Source organism: Neurospora tetrasperma, assembly GCF_000213175.1.
Source record: "Neurospora tetrasperma FGSC 2508 unplaced genomic scaffold NEUTE1scaffold_81, whole genome shotgun sequence".
NCBI classification, from domain to species: Eukaryota; Fungi; Ascomycota; class Sordariomycetes; order Sordariales; family Sordariaceae; genus Neurospora; species Neurospora tetrasperma.
This window is the reverse complement of record NW_009799179.1, coordinates 3,418,126-3,438,976: the sequence shown is the minus strand read 5'-3', so window position 1 is coordinate 3,438,976 and position 20,851 is coordinate 3,418,126. Positions and strand designations below refer to the sequence as shown.

The window sequence follows — 20,851 nt, the reverse complement described above, 5'->3', positions numbered from 1 at the left end:
ATCATTCAACTACTAGTAGACCTCTGACAACATTCATAGGGACAGTCCGTCCCTCGATAATTGAAGCAAGATGGCGTCAACAGAAAAGATCACGGTCTACAACGTAGCCGGTAAGCACTTAACACGGACCATTGGGATCTATCCATGCACGTACTAGGTAACTAACACTCGTGTTCGCAGATCTCCGAGCAACAACCGACGACGCCCTCGTCAACTACCTCAACAGTCTCGGCCTCGTGCAATCCCACACTCTACTCGACACCCGTCTCGCCCTAGGCTTCTCCGCCTTCCTCCTCTCCGCCGCGTGTTTCGCGTGGGACTACAAGCTCGGCTTCGAATCCACCAAGCAATACACTTTGATCGCCGTGATCCTCTACACTCTACTCAATGGCGCCCTGACGTACTGGATCATGTTCGTCGAGCGGGGAACCATCTACGTCGGCTCGACCAAGGACGGCAAGACGCGGATCAGATTGATTAGCGATAGCAAGAAGCCCCAGCAAAAGGGGGAGGCGCCGCTGTATAAGTTGAGGGTGGAGGTGGAAGACGTTAAGACGGGAAAGAAGGAGAAGATTGAACTGGAGAGGAAGTTCAGCGAGTGGTTTGATGCTAGTGGACGGTTTGTCGCGGCGCCGTTCCAAACGGTCTTGGCGCAGGGAATTCCGTTGGTGGGGAAGTTGGATCCTAAGCGGGCTGTTGTTGCTGCTGCTCCTTCTTCTGAACAGAATGTCGTACGGGAACAGTTTGCGGAAACACCAGGCTATACGGCGGAGATCTTGGACGCTATTGCTAGTGGCTTGGGAGAGAGCTCGACAACGGCGGCGACGACGGGGTCTAGTGCGAACCAGGATGCTGGGAAGAAGAGAAGGAGATAGAGATACCGTCGCTTTCAACCGTACCATTTTGATGTGGCGCATGGTGGTAATTAGGCAAGAAAGGGAAGGGATGGTCGCCGAATTTAGGCCAGCGTTGCTTTCACCTTCGTTATATCGGGTTGCGTCGTCCGCGAATAGTCTGATAGCATGATATCTTTACTTCACAGCGATTGTGCTGCGTGTTCTTGTTTTGTTTCCAGGTTGAAGTCGGACTAATGACCGGACTAGACGGCCTTTGAGAAGGAGTCAAAACTTGTCAATTGGACGCGTGTCTGCTTGCTTCGGTACCCATACGCTCAGCGGAGAGCCGTCTCGATGAAAGAATAGAACGTTGTTCCATATGATCACCACCGTGCCTCGTTTTGAGCATCCATACATCGTCACTCTGTCACCTTGCAAAAGTATCAGCGCATAACTCAAGAAAAAAAACTCCGTTGATCCCAATCCGCCCCGAGCTCTAACCACTATGCATGCCTTGACGGCCCATATATCTATGAATGCATCATAATCCTGATACCCCCGCCTACCCAGTCGATCATCCATATGTCCTCATCCCTAAGCATCTCTCAACCTCTGACCTCCCTCGTTCTACACAACCTTGGCCCAATTCTCCCTAGCAAGCAGCGCCACCTTCCTCGCCTCTCTGCTCTTATCTCCGCTAGCCGTGGCTAACATTCTCTGCATCGGCAGCGCATACGCCAACAAATGCCTCTCCTCAAACTTCTTCGGGATCGCCCCCAAAAGCTGCAGCGTCAGCTTCCTCACGGCCGCCAGAGCTCTCGCCACGTTCCCTTTACTCGTGTTCTTGGCCGCCTCTTCGTACGTCTTCATCCCCGCTGTGATGATCGCCTTCAGGTGTCCCTTGAGTGCCTCGGGCTCGTTTGCGAGGATTTCGACGAGGACTTCGAGAGAAGTGGCCACCTGCGGTTGGGTGATATCCCCGGAAGCGGAGGAGTTGTTGAGGGCAGTGATGAGCAGTCGGACCAAGTGGCCAAGGTCTTCTTGATAGACTTCAAAGGGACAGTTGCTGACGAGCGAGAGGATGGCAGTGGTGTAGCGGCCCGCGGCGAAGGCGGTGTCTTCGTCGCCTGTGGGTAAGGCCAGGTCGTAGAGGGGTTTTGCGAAGTGCGTGTAGGCCCATTGCTTGTAGAAGCGCTTGACGACTGCGTGGTTTTCGGGACTCAAAAGCTCGTTGGTCTTGACGAGACCGCCGATGGTGCGGGCGACGATGGCGCCGTTGGGGCCAGGGCTGGCAATGGCCTCGTGCAGGATGGGGACCAGGGCCAGGACGTTCTTGTCCTGGCGGGCACAGGCGCCGGCGAGGGTGTGCATGGCTACGGTGTTGTAGACTTCGAAGATGGCTGGGTCGGTGTCATCGGTTGTTGTGGCGGTCTTGATTTGCTCGCCCCAGAAGTTGAGGACACGCTTCATGGTTTCGGACTCAGGGTCGAAGGTTGACTGGCCGCCCTTGTACTTGTTGGCTAGAACGGCGCAAATGGTACCGCGGATCTCGCCGACTGCCAGCAGGACGGTAGCCATTCTCGACGTGTCACACATGAAGGTCTCGGCGATACCCTGTGGTGCGTACTAGAAGGGATGTCAGTGCAAATGTTGACAGGAAGAGGGGCATCACGATGCTACGTACCAGTTCGGCCATTGCTGCGGGACGGAGCCCTTGAAGAATTCCGAGGATGAGCAACTTCCTGAAAGGCGCAATCGAGCTCGGCCCAGACGGTGAGAGGTTCTCGGGGGAGAAGAAGTTGAAGGCATTTTGGGCCAAGTTGCAGGACTTTTGCAGGTTCTCGTCAAGACTACGCACCACGAGTGCTGCCAGGTTGGCCGCTTGGGCAAACACTCGCTCGCTCCAAGGAGCTTGCTTTCCGTAAGCAGCCTCTCTGTAAAGATGTCTGACGATGAACAAACAGATCCTGAGAAACTCGCGGTAGACCTCGGGGTCATCCTCCTCAATTACCACCTCGGACGAGCCATCCTCTCGTTGCAGCTGGTGCAGCCAGTCCTTCGATAGACCTTTGAACTCCTCGAGCCAGTTCCTGTCACTGCCTGAATACGCTTCCAACACCTTTGGCTCGAACTTCTCGAAACAAGCGTCGCGGAAGTGAAGGATACCGCCATGTAGCGCAGAAATAATATAGGAGTTCGCCAACGACTCCTTTTCCGAGGTAGGGAGTGGAGACAAGGGGAAGAGATCGTGCAGGGTTGTTGCAAGTTTGAGGAAATGCTGAAGGGGCTTAAAAGTCTTGGGAGATTCACCATCAAGGGCAACATTAAGGGGGATACGCGAGCACCCAATAAAAGCAAGTCGAGACAGGATGTCTCGGAGAGCATTTAAAGTGTACTTTGTAGGGCTCGTCCAGTCGCGCTTCTCGATTTCGGCCTTTGCTCTTTCAACGAGCTCTGCATACCCGTCCGTGTAAGTTGCAACAACTGCCTGCAGAGCCAGCACCGCTTCATCCTCCACCGCAGCGTCGGTAGAGTTATCGTTCTGGCTAAGCGCCAAACCCTTGGTTAATGTGTGTGTCAACAAAGAGCAGATCTCAGAGCAAACTGAACGAGAGACCAGCAAAGAGATTTGTCCATCGGGTCGAAGAGTCTGCTGAGTGGCGAGCGATGCGAGACCTTGGACGACCTGTTTGAGAACCTCTGATGTAGTCTCTTCCGACTTTCCAGTCCAGATTGGTAGGTAGACATCGTGATAGAGAGCGACCAGATGATCACTAGGCTCCGTCTTAAAAGCCTCCTCGTCCTCGGGATGACCCTGTTTCCTGTTCTTGAAAAGATCCGCCCGAGACTTCAGGGTGGAGTTCAAAAGAAGGAGCAGGTCCTTTGTATAAGAAGGAGATTTTGGTAGACGGAGGTTTTTCCTGATGATGTCAACGAAGGCCGCACTTTCAAGGGTATATGCACGGATATTAGTGGTGATGACAGTCATCAAGAGAAGTCCAGCCTGCTTTGTGTATGTCGGGTTCGCCAAGTCATCGCGGCAGTCGTCGACTACAGTATCGATGTAGTTCTTGAGCAAGGATACATCGAATTTTTGTGTTGACGTGCCGTCAAGCCTATTCGCAATTGCTCGCAATACATCCAGGGTAGCATCGATAGTCTCCTTGACCTCCCCGTTTCGTACTTCGTACTTGAGGGAGTTCCAGATCTTGTAGATGTGCGGGACAATGCTGGTTTGTGGGTTGTCGTACTGTTCGATACAGGCCTTGATCGTTTTGAGGATGTCGAGCTTAACCGAAACTGTTACTGCATCACCCTGGTCGAGCTTTCCAAGGAGGAATGGAAATGCAAGCTTGGCTACTTTATAATGAGATGCAAAACACGCCCTTACGGCGTTCTTAAGGTCGTCCGCAGTGATGCCGATCGGGGTAGCCGAGTTCCTCAGTGTGATGGGGAAGTATGCTGAGAAAGCCTTGAAGATCTCCTCGGTTACCTCGTCGGATGTCGAATACTCGGTAAGGAAGATGGGAAGCAGTTTAAACCATAGCATAAGATTCCGCGGGTCTCTCTCGTTCTGGCAAAGCTGAAGGATCTCGACGATGAAACCGCTAGATGTGCCGTATTTGTCTTGCAGTTCATTGTTCACTGACTGGTCTTGGATGAGACTGAGGAATAGCTCGTAAATTTCGAATCTGGTGGCTGCCGTTTGTAGTTTGAAATCTTCCTTGAGCTTGCAGACGTCCTCGATCATCTTGACACCGACTGCAGGCTTGAATCCCTTCATGGCGTGAAGCTGGCGCAGTGCCTTGGCCGAGGCAGTAATGCCTGCTTTGTGGTCGTAGGAAAACATGGCACCAAAGAAACCCACGAGACGGATGACTTGTTCAGGTCGAAGTAGACTCTTGTCCAACGCTTCGAGAGTATCGGCAAGGAAGCCCAAGGCCTTGGCCCGTGCTATTATGTCACCGCTACCGCTGTCGTCATCGTCATCGTCTGACTGATCATCGTCTTGTTTGGTGATGGTTATCCATGGCTGGATTGAGGCAGCCCAACTTCCCACCGACGCACTGCTGGCTCTTGTGTTCTCGATTTCTGGCCATAACAGATCAGCCCCTGTGCTTCGCCGAGGTGAGAGTCTCATAACCTACCTTTGGCCGCCTTTTTGGCAATCTCACTCTGAGCAGTCTCGTCGTCCGCGAGCACGTATTGCAGGGCCCAATCCTTGAAACTCGACATGTTGAAAGATTGAGATGGAGGTGGTAGTGGTGATGATGATGGTCCTTGGCGTTATATGTTGTCACAGGCAGTAAGGTGGATTGGGGAGAGCGCAATACAGAGCTGTGAGAGAATGAACGACGAAAACCTTCAACGTTTCCAAATGATGTGCACTCAACCTGGACCTCAATGGATTGCCGTCGGTGTGGCCAAGTTAGGGGGTGGTGGAAGCTTGGGCCAACTTCAAACACAAGGTTATGTATGGGTAGACTCAAGTGTATGGACGGATCAGAATGATGGACGGGATTGTAAATGGAGATGTTTCTAAACTTGTCACCCGGCGGTCGACCAACAAAGCGAATAGAGATTAGTCTGGTCTAACAGCGGTAGCATAGGTACCTAGTCAGACACAGGACAGACCTACGGTGACGGTGATGGGAAGGGTGGATTGAAGATGCTGATGAGATGCCGTCAGTGGCCGATGCCCCTGGCCTGTGGCATGGCCGGGGCAACATCGATCATCACGCTGCCGTTATCGCTGAGAGTTCCCCGCCGATATGTGGCAGAAAACGGCGTTATCGCGGGCGGTGAGGCTGAAAAGCTATGGCGTTTCGCGGGATCCGATCGTGTCTGGGGTCTCGAGATTTACACTATGCCGATTTCGGCAAGAGGGGCTTCCTTTGCGGCATGGATGTGTCGGGCAAGTCTTGAAATTTTAAAAAAAGTTTTGTTCCTTGCCTGGCCCGATATTGGAGGGACCTCCACCGGCTGTGACTCTTACGAGTGCCCTGTAAAAGAAGGCCTGGAGTTAATGGGCCTCGCTCCCCGTGCTTTCAGTGTCACAAAATGCCGGCCCACGCGAGAATCCACTCGAGTCGCGCTGAAACGCCCTGGATTGGCGCCATGTATAAGACGACGAGAGATCCCCTGTACCAGAGAAAGAAAGTCGGCCACGCAAGATCGTGGCCCTCATCCCATACTTTTTACACTTTCAATTTATACCCATAGATTCTACTGCCGTCTCTGTTGTAGATCACCAATTGACCCGTCAAAGGTTCATCTGAACTGAAGCATGTAGGTGCCTCATCTCAACTTGACAGTGGGGGAACCGCGGGGTACCTCGAATACCACCTCAATTCAACTTCCCTCAGGTCCCCAAGGCACAGGCTGTCCGTCTGCTTCGATCTTCTTCAAACGAGCTCTTACAAGAACAGACTGAGGAATTGCGAGCATATTACTATTAGGATATGACCAATTGGCCGTTTGGGATGCACCTCAGACATGCGCCCGACTAGAACTTCGGCTAACTTGTTTGTGCGGCTTTCCTCCAGACAGCTTTTTACGAAGAACATCCCGAGACTACCACCACCACGAGTCTTCAAAACTCACCAGACCACCAACTCTCACATCGACATCATGGAGGCGCAACAAGTACCCAAGACCTGCAAGGTCATCCTCTCCGATACCATCGCCAAGAAGCTGCTTTCCGAGGTCCGCGAGACTCTTGCTAAGATCGAGGGTCCCAATGCCTCTAAGCCTACTCTGGCTGCGTTCCTGTCTACCGATGACCCGGCCGCTCTGCAGTATGCTGAATGGTCCAAGAGGACGTGTGAAGAGAAGTGAGTATCTCGCAATCGCTCAATGGGTCAGTCCGGACTTGCCCCAACACCAGGGTCTAATCACTACCCCAGTGGCTTCAACTTCGACCTCCGCAAAGTCGACAAGGAAAACCTCGAGGAGGGCATCATCGCCGCCAACAACGACGACCAGGTTGACGGTATTCTCGTCTACTACCCCATCTGGGTCGGCAACCACAGCCAAGACAAGTACATCAAGGAGACCGTCGCCCTCTCCAAGGACGTCGAGGGTCTCTGCCACACCCACCTCTTCAACATGTATCACAACGTCCGCTTCCTCGACCCTCCCACCAACCTCAAGAAGTCCATCCTCCCTTGCACGCCGCTCGCCATCGTCAAGACCCTCGAGTACCTGCAGATCTACAACCCCATCCTGGCCTACGGCAACCGCCTGTTCGGCAAGACCATCACCGTCATCAACCGTAGCGAGGTGAACGGTCGCCCTCTTGCTGCGCTGCTCGCCAACGATGGCGCCACCGTCTACTCTGTCGACATTACCGGCGTCCAGGTCTTCACCCGCGGCGAGGGTATCCGCCAGTTGCGCCACCAGGTCCACGACAAGGAGGGCTGGGAGCTCAAGGACGTCTTGCCGCTCAGCGACGTCGTTATTGGCGGTGTCCCGACCGAGAAGTTCAAGGTGCCCACCGAGCTGCTCCGTGACGGTGCCGTGTGCATCAACTTCTCCAGCTTCAAGAACTTTGACGGTCCGGCGGTTAAGGAGAAGGCCAGCATCTACGTCCCCAGCATTGGCAAGGTTACTATTGCTGTTCTTTTGCGCAACCTTGTGGTGAGTACTTTCTCTTCTCTTTTTCCCTTGTCTCGCTACCAAGTTACACCCCAGCCATATACAACCAGTTGAGAGACTTGCTAACAACAAATCTTTCTCTTCAACAGCGCCTGATCGCCAACCGTCCGCGTCCCGAGGGATCTGCGCCCGAGGACCCTAAAGATGCCAAGGCGCGTAGCGAGGCCTTCATCGAGGGTTGATCGGAACATTTTCCCCCAATATTTTCGCTGAAGATCTGCGTATCTGCGTCTTTATACAATTTCCTTTGATCTTTTTTTCTCGAGTTCTGGAAGGGCTGTTTGCTGGGTAGAAAAAAAAAACCGGATGGTTAGGGTTGGGTAGGATGGGAGCAAGGGGTTGGTTGATTGTACTAGAATTTTGTCCAAAGTACATAAAGAAACCATCACATACGTACATGAACAAGGGAGTTGGTTTATGATTTTTTTCACGCTTCGATGTCTAATCTAGAGATATAGAAGGATCTGGGGACACCAGAAAACTGGGTTGTAACAACACCCTTCATCAGAATACAAATCACCATAGGTAGTCTAGACACCACGATAGACCAAAGGAACAAATGCTCGCATAAATCAAAATGTCTGTTCAACCTACGACAACGCTCTCGTCTGCTTCTTTCAAACATGGTTCTGTGACTCACTAACACGAAAACCGTCGAGTCACTAATATAGGCACTAGCCGCTGGGGTGGAGCAGCCTACGCAGTGTAGTCCGGGTAGCCTGTCCGGGTCTTCGGCAGTGTACTTCTCGGCTCCTCCGTCTTGCTCCGTCCGGCTCGTCCATGCGCCTTGCGAACCCCGGTAGTGAATTCCGGCCCGGTCATCCGATATCAAATAGTAGTAACAACAAGCATTGGCCGTTGGAACTACCGGTACATACCCGGAATTGTCGTTATATTTACAGTAGATACAGACTTATGTACACGTAGAGTACTTACACTAGCCCTCGGGAAAAGAAAAAAAAAACCTAGGGGAATATCATCATCAGTTGCTGCTCCAACAGTAGCAGTAGAGCTACTGTAACCAGCACAAGATTCCCCATCATGTCATGCGTATCATGTCCCTTTAAAACCGATTCGCTCAAACTGAAGAACAAGAAACCCCAAACAGCAATTGTAACAAACAAACACACCTATGTAGTACCTAGACCAAGACCTGACCGTACCTATGTATATATGCATCGCTATGAGAATGAAGCCCCCCATGAAATAACGTGACCAGATGAAAGAGAAAATGAAAAAGGAAAAAAAGAAAAGAAAAAAAAAAAAAAAAGAAAAGAAAAAAAAAAAAAGGGATCGAGAGACCTGAAAAAGAGAGCCGAGAAGTACCAATACCGAACGGGTCACAACATGAACATAACAGTTGAAGTTAAAGAAGAAGACTGTTGTTCTCGACATAAGAAAAAAAAATCAAAACTCGCCGCCGGACACCCGCCATGTTCCCCAATCCGCCCATCCGTCTGCCCGTCCGCCCGCTTTCCAAAAAAAGAAGAGACAGAAAAAAGGAAAAAAAAAAGATGGTCCGGATATAATCATCTGAATGTGATGATGATTTTGTTTCGCTTCCATATACACATACACTCATACACCCATCCATCATAGCCCCAGTTTCCGATCCTAGTCTTGATGAAGACAATGTCCTTCTGCCCGCTCGATACATTTACTTCCCAACATCTATCATTCTGCTCCTCCAACAGACAAAACTCAACATGTGTTATTCTGATCCGCCCCCCCTCCTTTCTCATTCTCCGGCTCTTGAACCTCCTCCTCCGTTTCCTCCTCCCACTTTTCTCCCTCTCACTGTCTCTTCGACTCGGCACCGACCCATCCCTGTCCCCAACCCAGGCTTAAACCCCCCAAAAGCGCGGCCCAGCTCCCTTAGTCAAAGGCTCGATCCGATAGCGCAAGCAGCATCACTGCACCTTGCGACTTTCAAACAGCATCAAGTTCACCGCCGTGTCGTTCTCCCCGACCTGGCTGGTCGGCTCGCTGAGCATTTCCCACTGTCGGAAGTTGAAGGGCGTCAGCCGCTCTTGCGGTCCACCCATCGTAGGCACCCACGAGTAACCTCCCCAGGGGTTGGCTACCATCATCATCGCTGGTCGCGTTGGGTTCATAGGAGAGGGTGTGGGCGGGTTGCTGTTGTTGCCAAGGTTAAGGTGGGTGAGGTTGGTATTGATGCTGATGGCTGGTGAGGGTATGGGCCCTGTGCCTCCTTGTTGTTGCTGTTGCTGTTGCTGTAACTGATACTGTTGTTGTTGCTGCTGTGATTGTTGTTGTTGTTGCTGTTGCTGCTGTTGAGCGGCATGCCATCCTTGTGCTTGAGCCTGTTGCGTATGACCGGGAAGACTGAAGTAACTTCCACCATTACTACTACCACCAGCGCCGGAAACAGCACTACCAGCACCACCTGCGTTCTGTGGCCCAGGAGTAACGCCTGGCGTGTGTGTTGGGGTGGTCCCAGGGGCTGGCGATCCAGTGCCAGTGGCAGTACCCATGGCCATCGCCGTCGGCCTCTCCTTATGACAGAGCATTAGGTTTGCATGTGGGTTGTCCTGATAGCTGAAGATGTACCTAAGCTTCACATCTGAAGGAGACTTGAGAGCTTGGATACACTGCAACCGCGCATCCTCGGCAAGGTTGTCAACTAACACGCAAGCCAGATCGAAGATGCGCCCACCTAATTGACGAGTGTCAAAGTCGGGCCCGTGGATCAGGTCGAGTTCCCTGATAAGACCAGCGCACACCATGAGAGCTCTGCCGCGAACTTCGTTTCCGGGCTTGCTGGTGTCAAAGGTTTGGGCATGGAGGGTGAGGAAATTGAGAAAGAGGGGAAGCCAATGGTTCAGAATGTCGCTTTTCAGATCAATGTGACTGTCACCGCCGGCGGCGGCAGCACTGGCACCTTGGCCTCCCCAACCTCCAAGACCACCTGCTTGGCTAGGGAATGGTGTCAGAGTTTGTAACAGCTCCAGAATGTCAGTGAACCTTTCTACCATGACCGGAACCAGTTGGTGCTGACGAAACCCCATTGGACCGCTTCCACGTATAATAGTATCCATAATGGCGAGAAAGTTCTCGGCTTTTTGGAGGCGCATCTGGAGCATAGACCTGTCTAACGTCATTGAGGGTGGATTTCTGGCCGAAGGCAGAAGGTTCAGAAACCGAGCCTGAGCCTGGTTTTTGAGGTGGTGTGTAAGGTCGGGAGAGAGAGAGGGAAGCATTCCAATCCATGAGACCCGCTGTGCGTCCATCGATTTTTCCATGGCGTTCATAAAAAGTTCTACGTTCGAAGGAACTCGTTCGCCCGCATCTGCCGCGTTTTGCTGCTGGTCATTGGACGACAGACTCAACAGAAGCTTAACATGGCAGAAGGGGAGAGTGAATTCGTTAGTGAGGTTGAGAACTTGCTCGAACGTCACGCGTGTGCCCTCGCCAGCGGCAGTGACAAGCAGCTTGGTAGTCATGCGATCGATCCAGCCGTCAACTTGGGCATCAGGTCCTCTGATTTGCAGCGCCTTGGCAACTCCTACAGGGTCCTTTAACACAAGGAGCTTCAAAAGCCCAAGGAGACGATCCTGATTTGCTTCTTTATCCAGGGGTAGTTCTTCCAGATCGTTTTGAGCACGAGCACAAGTATACTCGGCCAAGGCGAGTTGGATCAAGCAGAGTAGTTCTCGCGGGCTCTCCTTCTTGGCCTGTTCTTGAAGTATGCCAAAACGGTAGCGCTCCTCTGGCGTCAGTAAGCTTTCAGACGAGACTGGCGCCATGAAGAGTTGGAGCACTTCTTGCATATACCTAGTACGAAAGGTGGTTTGAACAATTTGAGATGTGGCGACAGCTGATTGAGGATGTCGTGAATTACCGGCTCCAGGAGCATTGGGTGATTCCGAAGCTGTTGCCAGAATTGCAGGCATTTCCAAACAACCTATAGAAACCAAAAGAGGGTATAGGTGCAGGATCGTTGCCCGCGTGTCAAGACCCCGTACGTGAAGAAGCCATCTTGTCATGAGCTCGTCGAAATGTTGTGGATTGAACATTCGCAGACGCTTCAGGAGAATACCGTAAACCCTCTGCTGTTCATCCCCCTTGGCCCAGTATGCCTGTAGTCGCTGAATCACCGCACTGAAAAGCCGATCCATCGTGTTGCGATCAAGACTAGTACCGTTAGCCAGAAGCTTCTCAACCTCTTCATGGAGATCGCCATCGTGGTCTGAAAGACGAGAAACCATATTGTCACTAACAGGTGAACAGGCGTCTACAGGGTTGTGCCGGTCGCTCACGGCCAAGTCGGACTTCAACTGCGTAGCGACTTCGTCCATCCCAGGGACCCGGGATGCCAGGTAAGCGAGCGACGCAAGTAACGGCCGCGCTCCTATCCCCTGCTCTTGCACCTCTCTGAGCCTGCTATGAAGAATGCTAAACAGATTTTTGAGACAGCTGAGAGCAGCAAAAACAAAGGTATACCGAGTGATCGTATCCGCGATTGAGGCGAGTACTTCAGGATTGGAGCATTTTGTCAGCATTCGGAGGACATCAGCAAATACTGAAAATTCCTGGGCGGCCTCGAATACTGTCCTTATCGAGTTGAAAAGTCTGGTAGAGAGGTCATGTTGACCAAATGCGTTGAGAGAACTGTGTTCAAGTTCTCCTCCAAAGACTGTATTCCTTAGCCAGGAAGCGATCTCTGCCTTGCGCGCTCGGCTGGCGTCTTCGATGCGCCGGGCTATTTTCTTAATCGGAAAGGGCCTGCCCATTGACATGGCATCAGTAACTCCTGCAGGCAGACCTAGTGCATGCCGGAGGTGTCTGATGGCCATATCTGCATCTTGTGCGTCGTCTGCGATGCGAAAGCCTGCCCGGCGAAGCAACGCATCTCTAGATCGTTTCTGTGAGCTGCCCAGAATATGCGATGGAAGCTCTGCAAGCAGCCGAGAAAACGGGGGACCGTCCGGCATGACCAGTTGCGGATCAGTCAGCCCACCACGCGTGATCAGCCATTGAATGTACTGCGATACCAGAAAAATCCCCGAGCGAACTAGCTCGGATACGAGGTGATAGAGCGCGTCCTTGCACTCCATCTCTTCAAGGGCCTCTCCTTCCATGAAGCCCAGCACAGCTGAAGTGACGTCCAACCGCAGCGTACTCCAGTGCATCAATATCCGATGGGCAACATAAACTTTTGCGAGTCCCGGCCTGTATGGTGTCGTACACCACTCGAGGAGAGCCCTGACTAGGGCAGCCTTATCCTTGGAGACAGTCCAGCACTGCGCCGGAAACTCATCAGGCATCGGCTTCTCCAAGATGACCTGGTCCAAGTTCCTCACAAGGATAATTCGGGCAGCCGGTTGAGACCTGTTGGCGGAGGCGACTAGTTGTTCGTTCCGATAGTTGATACCGGCAAAAGATCTATGGCGTGCTTCGTCCCCTTGAGGCAGACATGTTTTGAGAGCGTCTCGGTACTTGACCCACACAGAAGGAGATACGAAGTTTTCGGGTGTAGCCACCATCAGCGTTCCTAAAAGGCGCGATAGCTTGGAAAGCAGAGGAACATAAATATCTCTGTCTTCGTGTGCATGTATCTAGAAAAGCGTCAGAAACGGTGACCGGCTTGAACTGGAAGCCTTCTGGCTACGTACCACATGGTAATGACTAATGAGAGCAGTAGCAAGTCTTCGGCCATACTTCCTTAGACGAAGCAAGTCTTTCCAGTATATTTGTGCGATAATAATCCACATGGGCAGTTGAGAGTGGTGGCTCGATTCCAAGCTGGAAACCGTCCAATCAAGATAATGCTCACGGTCCATGAGGCCCTCAGCATATAGGTGCGCCGCTAGCTGGATGCTACGTGCTGTTAGCTGGCCAGTCTCGCTCACAGGAGGGCACGGGTACACTTACGCGTAGTTGACCTTGGCTTTCCAGTTTTGCTCGCCGAACGAGAAAAAGACACGCTCAATGAAATTCTCGATGACGAGGGTCCAGTCCTTGAGCCACTTGCGCTCGCCTTCCAAAACTGAAGCGTTGTTTCCCTTACCAAGCCTCCTAAAGGTGCGTAGCTCGTTGGTGCCCACACACTTGGCCAGCCAGACGGCACGGTCTATCGGAACGTTCTTGTTCAAACATTGATCCAGCAAGACCTTGTTACGCACGCCGTGGGGGATTGATCGACTGAGTTTCCGGAGAGGAATGGCAGAGTTGGCCAGGTCTTTGAGCCAGACTTCTTTTTTGGTGTCAGTGAGCGTGACTCTTGGGGGCGGCTTGAAGGTCGATGGCGCAGTTACTTGACCCGCATTTCTCCTGTGCCATAGCACGCCCGCAAAGAAGATGGATAACGCGTTCAGTCCACTCCGCTGCTTTAAGCCGTGAAACAAAACCGTCTTTGCGGATTGTGTCTCTGGGGTAACAAACTGTTTTTCGCTGTATCCCACCCGTATGGCCGTGTCGTTAAACTGATCTTCAGGGTGGTTGCCGGCCGTGCCTGACCATGGGAAGAAGTCGGCACATCCATAATTTGCGGTGGCAGAGCTGCCTGTCGTGGAGGACGATGATGCCGTTGCAAGCGCACTTGACCTCCCCTGGCCCCCTTGTCCATCACTCCTCGCACGGATACGATAGCGCGGCGCGGCGGCAGGTAACTCGATGGTATACGGTTTCGGACGCGTGTCTTTCCGAGCCGGGTTCGGCGGCGGTGGCGGTTGTTCTCGACGCGAGTGATCGGGCACTGCTTTCGGTCGGCGTTGGGGAAAGGGGATCGGAACGTCGGCATCTAGGTGTTGGGGCGGAATGGAGACTCGATGATGGGGACTCATGTCGCCCAAGTCCGGCCCATCGGCTAGAGGCATCATGAGTTGCGTCAAGGAGCCATACTGTGTATGCGGTTCGACGAGGCCGGGAGATTCGATCACGGTGGGAGACGAGAAGGTGTCGGAAGGATCGTTGTGCGATAGCTCGAGCCTAAGGCGCGAACCACCTCGGCGCTGGGTCCCATAGCGACCAACACCCACGGAAAGTGCGGGTGACGAACCCGACGGGTCTGCGGGAGAAACTATGCTCGTGGGGTCTTGCTGGGCGAGTTCGGGCGGGAAGGCGTTGTTGAGGGTGTTATTTTGGTTGGTGAAGTTGTTATGGTTGTTATTACGAGTGGGAGCCGCCGGCGGCGGTGGTAGATAGCTCGAGGCATCATACTGCTGCTGCTGCTGCTGCTGTTGTTGTTGTTGTGTGTGAAGGTGTTGCTGTTGTTGCTGCTGCGCCTGCGCCTGCGCCTGGGATTGCGACAGAGAGCGCTGTTGCGACAGGACCGGGCCGCTCAACTTTCTCTGCTGGGGCTGTCGCTGCTGGACGCCCAAAGGGGGCCGGGAGGTCATCGCTGGAGGAGGAGCGGATGCGCCATTCCGCAGGTCGTCAGTTGGGGGTGAAGGGGGATACGGGAAGCGGTCGCGATCGGGGTCCAGTTGGAGTCGAGTGGACGTTGTCTCGGTCGAGGAAGGGTTGAGGACGGATTTCAAGAAACTGGTCGTTTGAGATGTGCAAAGGCGCAAGAGCCGGTCTGGTGTCTGGATGCTGTCTGGGATCTGGAACTGGAGATTGGCCCCAAGTCCAGTTCGCTGGTTAGCCCCGTTAGATTAGCGATAGCGCGGCGTATGGAGATGCGGTGCGTGGCACTATCAATATCCGGCGGATGGATACCAAGCTAGATCCCCAGCTGGATCCCACGATGGACACGGGGTCCGGATTACCGGGTGACGGGGGGGTATATGGTCAGGTTAGGTCGGGTAATGCTTTCGTAAGGTCGTACTAACATAGGTATCCCCGAGTCCACCACAGCACAACGCTGTGATGTACACCAAAGAGTTAGAGTCCCTGGCCGAGTCTGGACCAGCGAGTGTCCGGCCGCCGACAGGAAACTCCCGGCCAAACTTTGTTAGACACCGACACAGAAGCCACGCTCGGTCAAACAGCATAGGTAGCTGACACAGCGCCGTCCCGGTAAAGTACCGAACGTGTTTCCCGTTTTGTCAAAGGGAAGGCAAGGAGAGGGTCATGCCCCAGTCAAGAGACCCTGCCTTTACTGGATGAAGACCCCCCACACGGCCAGACTAGCAAACAGAATTGGCAAGTGTCAGGGCTGAAGATACACCGGCATAACGATGTGATATTTGACACGAATACATTTGTACCGTTCTACTGAGTGTACGGACGTAGGCACGCTCCAGTTCGATTGTAATGCGGCCCGGGAGCCTGACATGACCTTGTCAGGGCAACCCGGCAGCGATAGCTGTCATATGGACGATGTGAACCATGGGTGAGAGGTGGTGATGCCATTGATACCTTGGGGGTACCTATACATAGACAGATGGGGTAGGAGCCACGATAAGAACGTGATGTTGGGGTCCATCGAATACATATCGAATCTCCATGGCAGAGGCTGGGGTCTCGACACAGGGGGCAACGACAACCCAACAACTTGCAGTGCGGCGTGAGCCATTGAAACCTGCTGCTTCACAACCCAGAGACATCTACACCTCATCTTCCGGGAATGCGCCCTGTGAGATCCGCAGGGCCAGGGCTATGGATTGGTGGATGGACAGACTGTGGAGGCAAATAAAGCGACAAGGCGGTTTTCTATGTTTCCGAACGGGATCGATGCCATGTCGCTTGGTTTTTCTGTCTTTTGAGTCTGCGTTTGTGAGTGGGTGGCCTGTCGTCGATGCAACCCAACCGGAACTCGTTGTCAGAACCACGCAACGAGGTGCATGCCGGAATGATATCCAAAAGGTCCGATCTGCCCCTCTCTCAGCAACTCGATGAAAAGGTGATGAAAAGAGAGGGTCAAGTTGCGTAGCCGATACTGCGTTGTCTTGTCTAGGTCCTTCGAAATGTCTCGAGACCAACAAGAGGTGAGTTAGATGATCCTTGATTGCCACAAACAGCAATGCAGCAAAAGAACGATACGATACGATACGTTTGACAAGAAAACGACGAGACGAAAGGCGGTCGTACAGAGCTCGATCGAAGGTTGTCGTGACACCTCAGCTGTAGGGATGGCGTAAAAAAGTGAACAAGTGGTGCTCAGTCGTTGTGCTCCTACCCGAGACGCTCCCCCCCAGCGGCATTGCTTACCGGGCTGCCTGCCTCATGCCGCAGGGCCAGATGGCAACCACTGACAAACTGTACAGACCGACGGGTCCGAGCTTTGTTGAAGCTTCCCGGCATTCAACCCGACCATCATCATTATCTTCAACAACATCCTGCTTCCGACACTTGCACCATGTCAACTGTAAGCCATGCGTCGTTGCATGCAGAATCCTTCGAAACCCCGTTGGGAAGCGTCGGTACCGTAGAAACTCGCCAAACTGGCAAAAGGCTAATCCCCAATGAAACCCCTCTATATGCCACATAGTGCTGGCAGAACTGTAGCGCTCAAGTCCGAGCCTTTGCTTTGGAAGGGTTTTGCCAATTTGGCGAGATTCTACGGTATTCTTGCGACTTGGTAGTTTATCCAACACGGCTCCTTCACCCTTTGGTTGAGTTTGAATCATTCACGGTAGTGAAGAACACTTAATCCCATCACATACCAGTTCCACCTCACGCCGCTTTTTGCAGATTCGCTCCCCACCCTTGCCCTCTCTTCTTGACTCTTGCCAAACCGTCGCAACAGCCGCCTCAAGCGCCTCAACCGCCTCAACCGTCTTTACCCCTCTAGCATGATTTCTGTGGCAGTAGTAGGCCTCGGAGGACAAACGGGAGCCGAAATTGTAGGCCACGGGCTTACAATCCGGCACACCCCCGTCATACGCCGTCTGTCCACAGCTATCCACGTAGTCCAGGCACACGGTCCTCGTCGAGCAGTTATCCTTCGTCCCGAAGTTGGTACCTTTGGTGATGGCGACGATCTGGGTGATAGTTGGTATGACGGGCGGAGGCGTGTCGCTGTAGGTGATGGTTGCGATGGTGGCCACTGTTACAGTCTTTGAATTGAGGTTTAGTGGGAGTATGAGATGGGCGGCTTTGAAGGAGGAGGAGCAGGAGGGCAGGTTGGGGCTCGGGGGCGAGTTTCGGGGTTACATTGGTCGTGGCAGCTGCTAAGGTGGTTGAGTGGTGTGTTAGTTCGAAAAGATGAAGGGACAAGAGTCTGTAGGTGAAGCAGAAGACTCACCCTGAATACATCACGCCATAGGGGTTGACAGCGTCGAAACACAACATGTGTGGTGAGTGGCATTCCTCTGCTATGGGGGCCGCGCTGCTGAGTCTTCCTCGTGAGAGAAGGAGTGATAGGGAAATTATAGACAGTTGCATGTTTGGTGCGGCAAACACGGATTTTAGGTGAGGAAGAGGAACATGAGGAGGTGTGTGAAATCTCACCGTGTTACTCTCAACAATGAGAAGTTGCATCAGACTGTCATATTTTATCCTTCTCGGCGACTGGTTGCTTCCAAACCCCGGACACGTTCTCGGTTCACTTCTGGCCGAGTACTCGTCAGGTCTAAAACCAAGAGCCCCCAAGAGTCAGAGGCGTTTGAGCCCTGACGAGTAGAAAGTTCAAGCGCATGTTTATCGCTTACCGAGGAGGAGACAATGCGAAGTACGGATTTTCCTCTGGAATACTGCTACTCACCGGCGCGCCACATTATCTACCTGATGCCTACTTTGAGTTTTGGTCTGCGAACTAAACCCAAGCTTCAAGGATCTAGTGAAGAGGCACTGTTTAGAATGTTCTATTTCTATCGACAACGGTGCAGCCAGGATTTGAATATTGGTGATCCAGATTGCGCTGATTTATCCGGCGCTCAATGACCCACGAGTCACACAACATCCGCAATGTTTTGGCTATATACCATGACGGCAGCCAAGATGGTACAGTAAATGGTTCAGTAAGAATGAGGTACGAAATCGGCCAGTGTCTAAATCCATGAACATTTCCTGAACTGGGAAAGAGGGAGAGTGTCTCCGTATGGCTGACTTGGTAGATATGGTTACACAAAACCAAGCAAGCAGGATCATGTAATCAATGTGAAATAAGTGAGGATCTATGCCGACTTCGGGGTTGCAAACTTGATGGCATAAAATATTCTCGATCTTAGGACGGACACAGACGATCCTTGACAATAACACTCGACTACACTGGAACTTTCCGTATCAACAAGTGGCACAATTGTAAATGATAAAAAGGCGCTGTATGGTGAAGATTTATACCCAAAAAGTTAAGAGCGAATGGTAAGCATCGAACCTTTATCCTACCAACATTTTATCTTAACTTTTTTTTTTTTTTTTTTTTTTTTGTGGAAAGTTTGGGAGATTAATCCATGAAAAACTGTCGAACTCATGCTATATACACAACAATGATGGGCTTATAGAGTGTTCTTGGCCTTCTGCCGATCATATAATCATAACCGGGTTTAAGTCGAATGCGGTGGTGTTGATATAGTCGTGATTATTCCAGAACCGATGGAAGCCACTTGTCCCTTCTGGTCACCCCACGGGGAAATCATGTCACAACTCGTGTTGTGACGTTTGGTTGCAGATAATTTAACTTCTAACAAGAGACAAACCTAATGCGTATTAGGTACTTCCTCTCGGAACCCTACATCGGTAAATATCAGGTGGAATTGCTGCGGACAACGAGGAACGGCATAACTATGTGCAAACCTAGAACCGTCAATGGCAGATGTTTAGACATCGGGACCTGAGTCGCATTTAATCGGCTCGTATGGACATGGCTTACCTTATACGGGGCCCAAGAAGCTGGGCAATGAGTGTACTGACGGATCGTCGTGAGAATACTCCCAAAGAGATATCTCGTACAATAATGCCTCCGAATTCTTCATTGCCCCTTTGGTGTTACTTGCATCTGGATGGCAGGGAAAATGGTAACGGCAGAATCAAAGCGATATCGCCCCGAATGTTGAATCGTTAAACTGATGCCATTTGGGCAATATCGCCGAGGCCAAGGTGACTTGACCGCAACACATCACGTCGGAAGATGGAAAAAATCTACATGGAAGAGATGAAGCTATACATGTCGGCAATTTTGAGTCAAAATATATCCAGAGTGTGATGATGTGCCCAAGATGGAGAAGTGACGGAGTGAAGTCGTGAAGTTATGAGCCGCAAAAGCAAGAGCAACAAGGACAAATACATCATTATACCTACTGAAGACTCGCGGCACTCAGTTGCATATAACCTCAAAACCCCCCCTTCGAACTCTCTTCACATCTCGTTCATAGACATCGCCCTCATCAGTATTCATTCTTGACCACATCCTCCTCAATTCAACCACTCAGTCTATTAGAACTCTTAACCAACACTGAACCATCACAATGAAGTGGCAGACACTCGTCTTTAACCTCCTCAGCTCTATCACCCTCGCGACTCCAGTATACGTGGAGCCCTCAGCTCCCTCTCCTGTTTACACCCTTCGTATTTCCGGGTACGTCAAATTCCACAATTCACACCTCGCACCTCACACCTCGCACCTCATACCTCGCTCCCCCTTGGAAGTATCTCTTGACCCCAACCTTATTTTTACCTCAACTAACACTCCACCCTCCACCCCTTCCAGCGGCGGCCCAGACCTAGACGCCCACTATCTCAGCGCCTCCGGCTCCGTCATCGGGGTCTTCCCCGACACAGACAACAATCCCATCAAGTTCTACGCCGTACCCAACAAAGACACCGGGCTCGTCGAGCTGCACAACTGGGCCGGCATTCCTTCCCCCGGCTCGCCTAACACCTCAAAGACCAAAGCGATCGCTTTGGTGGGCAATGCCCGCACGGGATTGATGGACCTGACAAGCGTGGAGGATCCGGCGGTCATCTGTGGTGACAGCAATGGCCTCGACTGCGAGTGGACGAGCTTTACGCTTAACCAAGGCGCGCCGATCGAGGGTAGGCCGGCCAACACTGTGACTTATGCGGGGCCGGGCGGGTGGGTGGCGTTTAAGAGTTCGAAGGCGGAAAGGGGTGGGTGGGTTGTTAGGTGGAAGTATCGTAAGTCATATTTCGAAATGTGTTGATTTTGTGAGAGGTGTGTAGTTGCTGACGATGAGATGAAACGAGCAGCCCAGGCTACCACCACTCAGGACTTTGTGCCGGTTGATCTTGTGTATGAACCCATCTTCACCATTGCGGATACGGCGGAGTAATGAACCTCGTACGGGAACCCGAAGCGGTGATGATACTGAAGATAGTTGGAAGTGAGGCCGGATGTGCCGGTAATTGCTGCGAGAGGTTACCGCGGTGATGGAGATAAAGATCCAATGCGTTATTCAGTGCTTGCCGTTCTCATCCATCTATCCCTAATACCCGAAATTTTTGTCAAGTGTTAGCGCAGGTGTGAATCTAAAAGAGATAGAGAAACACCA

At 52.2% G+C, this 20,851-nt stretch overlaps 5 protein-coding genes across 5 annotated transcripts; 3 read left to right on the top strand and 2 right to left on the bottom strand.

Moving 5' to 3' along the window:
* Window positions 1-433: 433 nt before the first annotated feature.
* Window positions 434-5,072, bottom strand: NEUTE1DRAFT_90234 (uncharacterized protein; the record flags this gene model as incomplete). The annotated part of the gene is made up of 3 exons (XM_009857540.1): window positions 434-2,462; window positions 2,521-4,949; window positions 5,012-5,072. 3 exons carry the CDS (start codon window positions 5,070-5,072, stop codon window positions 1,464-1,466), a joined length of 3,489 nt encoding a protein of 1,162 aa, XP_009855842.1.
* Window positions 5,073-5,136: 64 nt separating this feature from the next.
* On the top strand, window positions 5,137-5,420 carry NEUTE1DRAFT_118672 (uncharacterized protein; the record flags this gene model as incomplete). Its single annotated transcript, XM_009857539.1, has 1 exon — window positions 5,137-5,420. The coding sequence occupies one exon, from the start codon at window positions 5,185-5,187 to the stop codon at window positions 5,377-5,379; it is 195 nt and encodes a 64-aa protein (XP_009855841.1).
* A 998-nt stretch (window positions 5,421-6,418) lies between these two features.
* On the top strand, window positions 6,419-8,062 carry NEUTE1DRAFT_90232 (uncharacterized protein; the record flags this gene model as incomplete). The annotated part of the gene is made up of 3 exons (XM_009857538.1): window positions 6,419-6,670; window positions 6,743-7,475; window positions 7,583-8,062. The coding sequence occupies 3 exons, from the start codon at window positions 6,468-6,470 to the stop codon at window positions 7,673-7,675; spliced, it is 1,029 nt and encodes a 342-aa protein (XP_009855840.1).
* A 1,341-nt stretch (window positions 8,063-9,403) lies between these two features.
* Window positions 9,404-17,869, bottom strand: NEUTE1DRAFT_149782 (uncharacterized protein; the record flags this gene model as incomplete). Its single annotated transcript, XM_009857537.1, has 6 exons — window positions 9,404-13,072; window positions 13,130-13,334; window positions 13,389-15,094; window positions 17,066-17,448; window positions 17,556-17,572; window positions 17,647-17,869. The coding sequence occupies 6 exons, from the start codon at window positions 17,784-17,786 to the stop codon at window positions 9,404-9,406; spliced, it is 6,120 nt and encodes a 2,039-aa protein (XP_009855839.1).
* Window positions 17,870-19,760: 1,891 nt separating this feature from the next.
* On the top strand, window positions 19,761-20,632 carry NEUTE1DRAFT_132914 (uncharacterized protein; the record flags this gene model as incomplete). The annotated part of the gene is made up of 2 exons (XM_009857536.1): window positions 19,761-20,477; window positions 20,523-20,632. The coding sequence occupies 2 exons, from the start codon at window positions 19,808-19,810 to the stop codon at window positions 20,630-20,632; spliced, it is 780 nt and encodes a 259-aa protein (XP_009855838.1).
* Between the last annotated feature and the right edge of the window lie 219 nt (window positions 20,633-20,851).